General features: G+C 47.4%; 1 protein-coding gene across 3 annotated transcripts in view; it reads left to right on the forward strand.

The window, feature by feature from the left end:
- Positions 1–8,499, forward strand: part of ESYT2 (extended synaptotagmin 2) — a 78,860-nt gene extending 70,361 nt beyond the window's left edge. For 2 of the 3 annotated variants that reach the window (XM_070423551.1, XM_070423552.1), the window contains 6 exons: positions 1,577–1,962; positions 3,009–3,107; positions 4,460–4,591; positions 5,994–6,099; positions 7,106–7,155; positions 7,242–8,499. In XM_070423551.1, coding sequence (XP_070279652.1) covers positions 1,577–1,962; positions 3,009–3,107; positions 4,460–4,591; positions 5,994–6,099; positions 7,106–7,155; positions 7,242–7,287 — 819 coding nt within the window. In that variant the 3' untranslated portion in view covers positions 7,288–8,499. The remainder of the gene's footprint in view (positions 1–1,576; positions 1,963–3,008; positions 3,108–4,459; positions 4,592–5,993; positions 6,100–7,105; positions 7,156–7,241) is intronic. The other variant, XR_011472589.1, reaches the window with a different exon arrangement.
- The last annotated feature ends 334 nt before the right edge of the window (positions 8,500–8,833 follow it).

Raw genomic sequence — 8,833 nt, forward strand, 5'->3', positions numbered from 1 at the left:
CGGTGATCACGGTGACAGCCACAGGGCTGAGGACAAGGTGGACATTGTGGCAGCCACGGGGCTCAGGACAAGGTGGACGTGGACATGGCACAGGGGAGCATGGATAACGCTGCCCATGTGGGAGCTCAGGGAGATGATGGAGGCCTGGACTCGACTTCCAACAGAAGCAGAGTGTCCCGGTGGCTTGAGCAGCCCAGGGGTCCGTTCGCCTGCAGGTGGGTGCAGTTGACCGCGTTTTAGACTTTGGCCCAGAAAGTATGCTATCGGGGTCAGCAGAGTTTTCTGCTAAGATTAAATCTTCAATAGTCATTCAGAAGAGAATTTAATAAAATTCTACAAGATGATAGAAATTACCCCAAATTTTTTGTCCAAAAAGATAATAATTCATTTGTAAGCACCTAAGGAAATATTAAAAATAAACTGGCAAACATGAGAGAATGCTGAAACTCACTAATTTTAAAAATGCAAATTAAAATGAAGAACCACCTGTTTAAGGAATTAAGACAAACTTGGTGTGTGGGGTGCTGTGGAATGTGCTCCGTGGTCCCAGTCAGGACCTGGTGGGCACAGCCTCTCCTGACAGTGTCTCCAGGCCGTAGGTCACAGAGCCCTGGGGCCAGAGCCCCTGGAAATTGGACTTTCAGTTAAAATGCACAGTGTGGGGAGACCATGAATATGAAGCTGGCTGCTGCAGCTTTACTTTGTAAAAGCAGGAAAAAACTTCTAGCCGTCACAGTGACCGCAGAATGCAGGAGTGTATGGAGTCTAACTCTGCTCAGTGGACTGTTGTGTATGTTAAAAGTAAATATTAAGCCCAGTTTGGCTCAGTGGATAGAATGTCGACCTATGGACCTAAAGGTCCCGGGTTCGACTCTGGTCAAGGGCACATACCTCGGTTGCAGAGTCCTCCCCGGCCTAGGCCGTGGTCAGGACTCGTGCAAGAGGCAACCAATTGATTTGTTTCTCTCACATTGGTTTTTCTCTCTGTCTTTCCCTCTCTCTTCCACTCTCTCTACAAATCCATGGAAAAATATCCTCGGGTGAGGATTAAAAAAAAAAAGTAAATATTAAAAACTAGCAAAGTGAATGAGGGCATGGGCTGCTCCCCCATCGATGCTAGGAATTTGGGGTAATTTTGCTGGCTAGAGGTGTCGTGACTCTCATCCTTCCCCAGGGTTGCTGATGGAGGCGAGACTATTCCACCTGGGTAGGACGAGGGACCAGCCCACCTGGGTAGGATGAGGGACCAGGCGGTGCAGGGCAGCAACTCAGGCTCTTCCAGTGATAACATCACCCACAACTGTGCAGAAATTTGTGCAAATGGAAGAGGCTGAAGAGAATACACAGAAATGATGTGTACATAGAAGTGATACTTTGACCACTTAAACTTTGTTTTTTAAAGCTTTCTGTAACATCGTATTACTTTAATAACAGAACAGGTGAACAGGTAGACCAGATTGTCCATATTGTTTTATGCTAAGTTTTAAATGAATTGGCAAGTGAATAGATCTAAAGCGTTCATGTATCAGGCTATTACCAGTGTCACTGATTTTAACTTGTTTATTTCCACCTCTAGGTACTCCACCTCGAAAAGCAAGACAGGTCTCCAGACCACCAGCACTCAGCTCAAGTAAAGCGACCCTCAGTTTCCAAAGGAGGGAGAAAAGTATCTGTCAGGTCTCAGGTGTCCATGTCACCAGGCGCTGGGGACAGCAGCCCAGCCCCGTCCACTCCAGTCCTTGGAGGCGGTGCGAAGTCCAGCGTGGAGGACAGAGCTCAGCCTGCGGAGACCAGCCCTCAGGGGCCTCGAGACCTGGGCAGAAGCGCCTCTAGCCTCCATGGCGGCACCACCGGCTCCCCCAGCCACATCTTCATCAAGGAGCCCACCCCCAGCATAGCCTCGGACATATCGCTGCCCATCGCCACGCAGGAGCTTCGGCAGAGACTGCGGCAGCTTGAGAAGTAAGGAGATGCTCTCTTGCTCTCGCCCAGGCCGCGCACGCCCATGTGCTGTGAGGCTGTGTCTCAGCAGCTAAGGGGCTCAGGGGCGGCACCCTTTCAGAGGGAAGCCTGCCGTTTTCCAGGCCTCCTTCGGCTCCTTAAGGGTTAGATGGTGATGGGGTAGCGGGTCCCCTGAACTGCAGAGGCTCTAGTGCTGCTGCCCTCAGGGCAGGAAGGCGGGTCCAGAGCTGAGCTGCCCGATGGTGGGAGCAGGCTCTATTCGTTCCAGTTTGCTCAGCACCCACTGCTGGTCCCCGTCGCTTTTGATTTCTTACTTAAGCCCTGTGATTCCTAGATAAGGAGGAAAAACAGTCTGCAGGCACCACAAGCTTCAGATGTTAGTCTTGTCCCCTCAGTGGAAGGAAGGAAGTTGCCTTTGAGGTGAAGCATGTGTTCTTGGTGTCGGGACGCAGGCATATGTGTGACCTTCTGTGACATACTCAGTGCACTGGTCTCCTTCGCACCTTCTCACCTCCACTATTTTTGAAAAAAGAAATCAGTCCCTCCCCTTCTCTTGCTCTAAAAGGAAATAAAATTTTAAATAAGAAACCATTTTTTCACCGGAGCTGGTCTTGGGGGACCCTGAGCCAGGCAGTCATTGGTTACCTTAGAATCCGTGCTTTGACCTTGAGAAGCAGAAATTGAGGGGGGTGTTGTGATGTCACCGATGTCCTGTTGGTGAACATCAGAGCCAGGATTATGGGGTTCTGAGAAAGGATGCGTAGATGTGGGCAGTGACAGGCCCAAAGACCACAGCATTGGGGTTTGTAATTAGGAGACGACCATGTCTCCTTTTACTTTGGACCTTAAATGAAAAAGCTCTCAGTTTTGAATTATTAAGTTATGTTAACCTCAGCTGAGTAGGATTTGACTGGTTGATTTGTCCTCAGGTTCGCTTGTGTCCTCTAGTCTGCATGAGTGAGCTTGGCTTTCCTACCGAGTCGGAGCAGTGACTCGGGGAGTATAAGGTCCGGGCAGAGCTGTGACTTCCCGCTTTGTTTCCTCAGTGGGACGACGCTGGGACAGTCTCCCCTGGGGCAGATTCAGCTGACAATCCGGCACAGCTCGCAGAGGAACAAGCTGGTGGTGGTCGTGCATGCCTGCAGGTGAGCGGCGCTCCCTTGGGGGCCTCCCTCCGGGGCCTCCCAGTGCTCGCAGTTGGATCTCCTGTGCCCAGTGTTTATTCCTTCTTCTTTCTCAGTATTGCTTCCTAAACATTCATAACCACTGGGTTGCTTGGCAACACACCCTGGAACTGTGGGTACGTTGCTACTCCCTGCTGTGGGTGTTTAGATGGTCTAAATAATGAGTACACTCAATAATGAATGTATTTTCTTTTATTGAAGTGTTCTTTGAGGGTTACATTTCTAGGAGTAAACTTATAAATTCAGAGGACCTAGCAATTGATGGGTCATGGTCAGTTTTGCCGTAGTCTTTCCAGGAGACCTGGGCACCGAGGGGCTTGGCTTGCCTTTCCCCCGTCAGGAAGGGGTGTGACGTGAGATGACAGTGTGATTAATGATGATGGTCAGGAGCTATTTCTCTCTTATGTGACTTGCCTGTCTCTGTAGTAGTTGTGATATAAGTGTGTTTATATAAATATTTGATTCTTAAAAAGCTGTTAGAGACAGAAAAATAAAATTAGTGACATTAGGAACATGACTGTATCGCTGTGGAGTTCAGCTCAGTGCATATGTGTTCAGCACCTTCTATGTTCTCCTACTGAGATCACCACTGGGAAACACAGCACAGGAGCTGGGTTAGAGGACGCCAGCCCAGTCCCTACCTAGGTCCTCAGTCTGTCAGTGAGTGGATAACGTGAAGAGGCTGCATACAATCGATACAAACAACAGTCAGTTCCTGTGGCTTATCGCTGGTCTAAAACATCACCAGAGTTCTCCACAAAGACCCACAACACTTCTGGGAAGCATTGAGATAAATGTGAGCTCTACACACATTGAAGAAAGATGAATAAAAACAAGTGAGATCATTAATTTCCCAGCCCGCTTATTCCAGTTTCAGGTCATGAGTGACCACATTGCCTTTCTTTGCAGCTCAGGGCACAAGGTGGGCACCAATCCTGAGCAGGATGCCCCTCCATCTGGGGGCCACTCACGCCTGCACCTGTCTCACTCAGACACGTTAGAGGCCACTCACGCCTGCACCTGTCTCACCCAGACACGTTAGACAGGCCACTCACGCCTGCACCTGTCTCTCTCAGACATGTTAGGCCACTCACCTCCTGTGCACATCTTTGGGATATTGGAGGAAACCAGAGTCCCCGGAGAAAACTTATAAGACACAGTGCAAGCTCCACACAGTTCTACTGAGGGAATATTTTTCTCGGGAACTTAACAGAACAACAGTCCTCCAGGACCTGCTGTAGAAAGTATGATGTGATGCTAATTGTCATCTTCCTAGAGTATAATGCCTGCTGTTCTTTGGTTTGTTTTACAAGAAACCTCATTGCCTTCTCTGAAGACGGCTCTGACCCCTACGTCCGCATGTATTTGTTGCCAGACAAGAGGAGGTCAGGGAGGAGAAAAACACATGTGTCAAAGAAAACACTGAACCCCGTGTTTGATCAGAGGTATGGACTTCACTCACCTGGGGCAGGTGTTGGGGTAAGTTAGGAGGGTCTCCCAGTGACAAAGCATTGGCGCCCACCTAGCACTGAGAAGTGGAAACTCAGATTAGTAGGCGTGAGTACTCTGAATTTCATGCAGAAGTGACAAGTTGTGAGCATGGATGGCGAGACGAGTGATTAGATAAAGAACTGAGTTATACATCAAAGCCAAGAATATTAAAATGCATATATTTCTCAAAATAATAAACCTCTATAACATCTTAAAATATAACATTCTTATGAAAACAACCAGTTTCCAAAACAATTTTAAAAGTGAAAAGAATGGCATAATTGTTTCAGATTTGCAAATCTCGTTCATGGTCTGGCTTAACAGAGGCTCATATCTGCTTCTGTGGTCAGTCTGACATGGCCCCTCCTGAGCGGTGCTCAGGCACTTAAAGAGTCTCCATCTGCACGTTTGGTGTCTTACTCAACAGTCTTGTAGCTCAAACCACCAGCGTTTGGGGAAATAAGATTGCATCGTATTGATGTCTGCTAATTCAGTTTACACTTTCCCTTTAAAGGTACTAGACCCGTGGTCAGCAAACTGTGGCTCACGAGCCACATGCGGCTCTTTGGCCCCTTGAGTGTGGCTCTTCCACAAAATACCACATGCGAGCGCGCACGTACAGTGCGATTGAAACTTCGTGGCCCATGCGCAGAAGTTGGTATTTTGTGGAAGAGCCACACTCAAGGGGCCAAAGAGCCGCATGTGGCTCGCGAGTGCGGTTTGCCAAGCCGCAGTTTGCCAACCACTGTACTAGACACATCATATTTTTACTGACAGGAACACACCAAATCCTGATGTGGGCACCTTGTATTTGTCAGTGCTCTTACTCCGCGGCAGCAAAGAATTTGAGATCCACGTGCAGCTTTGGGTCTCTAGCTGCCGTGGCTCCATGGCAGCACTGGCCACGTCCCGGCTACGTCCTTGCCAGAGACCCTGCCTCATGCAAACCACACACACCGCTTCGAGGACCTGCCTCCCTGAAGGCATTTTAGTTTGCGGCCTCTGCCTTCAGCCCCTCACGAGGCTTAGAAGTTGCTCTCCTTTAGTCTTTAGGGAGAGGGAGCCTGGCCTTAGCTGTTGAGTCGAATATAACATCTGTGATCCCACATCCTAGCTGCCCGCCTTGTGCGTGGGAGCTGCAGGCCAGAATCTTCTCTTATGTTCTAAACCCTGGAAAATACTTCGATTTTGTGTTTTTATGAAATGCAGGCCCCAAACATCTAGCACGAGAACCCTGTTTTATAATAAGAAATGTGACATTTGGAGTGGTCTCGTAGGCAGGAGTGTCATGCTCAGTTACGGGAAACTGCAGCAAGATGATGGAGAAATTGAGGGAAGGGCCTCTTTCTCTGTCAGCTTTGAGTTCAGCGTCTCGCTACCGGAAGTGCAGCGGAGAACGCTGGACGTCGCCGTGAAGAACAGTGGCGGCTTCCTGTCCAAAGACAAAGGGCTTCTTGGCAAAGTAAGTCTGAGCAGACCCCTGTGAGACTTCAGCCCCTACCCCTGCGTCTGGTAGACCATAGTACATAGGTAGGCGGGGTCAGCGTGCTCTGCGGCTGATAGTAGACCAGGAGGATTGCATCAGCTAAGTTGTCAGTACATTGTGAAGACATTTTAACTGATTCTGTTGTTTTTACTCATTCATGTTATTGGCTTATTAGTCATAGTAATACCATGAACTTATAGTTGAAGGTTATTTTAAAAATATTTTTTCAAGTATCACAGTGAAAGCAAACCCAAAGGGAACACATTCTCTTCCAGTTCTACCTCCTGACTAACCAGCTGTGGTTTTTCCTAACAAATAATTGGCTTTATTTCTTTGAATTTTTTTTTTAATCCTCACCTGAGGATATTTTTCCATTGATTTTTAGAGAGAGTGGGAGAGAGAGGGAAAGACAGAAATATCGATAGGAGAGAAACACATGGATTGGTTGCCTCCTGCACATGCCCCAACCAGGGCCCAGGCCGAGGAGGACCCTGCAACCGAGGCACGTGCCCTTGACCGGAATCGAATCCGGGACCCTTTAGTCCATAGGCCGACATGCTATCCGCTGAGCCAAACTGGCTAGCGCCCTTTGAATTTCTTTTAGTCTTTGTCCATATCCACATGTAATTGTTGCATAAGAATGTACATTCTTTAATAATGTACACAGAAATAAGTTAGGGAAGAGAAGTTTTGAATTGTAGGTGCCATTTGTGGCCAGTGCACATCAATTTTAGTGCCTTCACTGGCCATGAGCCTCTGTCCCCGCAAAGGCTCTCCCCTGAGGTTTCCTATAACCTAATGTTAGACGGTGGATAAGGCAGACTCTTGGGTAGGACCCACCATCCTGGGGTGAAGCACACTGGAAGGTGAGAGACTCACACTAAAGGAGCATACGGTGCTGATGAGACAGGGAGATGGGCGAGGGCAGAGATGCGGGTCCGAGGGAACGCCCCCCACCTCTGACACACTCCCTTACCCACAGGTGTTGGTTGCTCTGGCGTCTGAAGAGCTCGCCAAAGGCTGGACCCAGTGGTGAGTGTCCTTTCACAGGCCACAGCTGATAGACTGACTGACTAAGGCCGCCACCCTGACCTATCTGTCGCTTCCTGTGCCCTCAGGTATGACCTCACAGAAGACGGGACGAGACCCCATGTGATGACGTAGGCCACGCTGGTCAGGGAGCTCCCTGGGTATCTGCCACCCTGCGTGCTCGGAAGGCGCCTTCCCCACACACCAGTGCTATTTTTATACTTCACGTTCTTCGCTTATCGTTTTATATAACGTGGACGTTTTAATCATATTTGGCCAATGTTACTGTTAACTTTTGTATGTCTGGCTTCCTGTAGTATTTCAGCAGTTATCACTGTGTACAATAGGACGTAGTCACTGCGGTGTTGTGCTGGGCTGTGTCCAGGAGGCAGGTGTGTATATGCTTTGTTGTTACCTTGTTTTGTGTGTCACTGAGGCACACTGTGCCATGTACATAGACTCTATTTTTTATAATCTCTATAAACTGGTTTGAATTCAGAAAAAAATGGTTTAAGGAAATATATATTTTTTCTTCTAAGTCTTATTAAATTCTTATGACAAATAATCATTTTTGTCTTTGCAAGAAAAGTTCTCAGTGACTTATTTTGCGCTGTTTCTTTTTTAAAAGAAAAGCTGAAAGATTATTAAATATTAGTATATCTCTATCCATAATCAGTGAAAGAAAGTATTCAAAAAGTTAACTTTCATAACTGTAAAATGTGTTATTAAGAAGTTGGTTGAAGTGTTTATAAGAAAAAATGTTATATATCTAAGTTGCATAGACTATTAAGAGAATTATCACGGTTCATTAATCATAGTGTCCTAATTTGAAACTTCTTACATCCATGAAAATGTCAAGTTTTTTTTTAATTGCTTGTTGTAACTTATTCATGAAATAGTGCACATAAACACAATTATACTTTTTCTAAAATATAATACAAATTTTCAGTGTTAGCTGTTAGGTCATTGTGAAATAGTCTATCATGAGCTTTGTGGGTTTTCTGTGTTTTCCCAGCCTGTAAAGAAAGACAAGCTTATGTTGTCACCATAAAGGTTGCGAGGTAAATGGGGTAAGGAGATCGGAAATTGCATTAAAGCCGATCACTGGTTCACGTGTTCGTCGGTGTGACATCGCACAGGACAGTGGTCTGAGCCGGTCCTCAGCTCCATTCTGCTCTCACGGGCCGCAACCAGGGTGTCAGCACAGCGGCGCTTGGATGAGAAGCACCATTTCCTGGTTTCTTTACTTCATGCCGTGACTGACCTCAATATTGGAATATTGTGACACAGTTATTTTGGAATATATTTTTCTTCTTAGATTATTAAAAGCATGTTTTATATCCTGAAGCTTGTCCTTGGCGGGTCACGACTGTGTTGCTGTGTGCAGAGGCTGCGCTGTGCAGAGCAGGTGTGAGTGGTGTGCGCTGCAGGAGCAGGTGCCTCCTTAGCTGTGTGAACATTCTAAAATTAGGCATAAGTATCTCAGGAAAGAGTTTGGTGGCTGAAGTGGGAGATCTCACCACAAATCCCATGGGCCCTAGGTGGCTCAGGTGACCAACATCAAAGTGCCTGTGGTGGATGCTGATGGTCCCTTCGCCCACACCTGCCTGTCAGCGGACTTTGCTTGCTTTACTTCACACAGTGACCCATGGCTTTATTTATAACTAGAGGCCCAGTGCAC

Source organism: Myotis yumanensis, unplaced genomic scaffold (assembly GCF_028538775.1).
Source record: "Myotis yumanensis isolate MYYU_CA2020_CCGP unplaced genomic scaffold, mMyoYum1.0.hap1 SCAF_9, whole genome shotgun sequence".
Lineage (NCBI taxonomy): Eukaryota > Metazoa > Chordata > Mammalia > Chiroptera > Vespertilionidae > Myotis > Myotis yumanensis.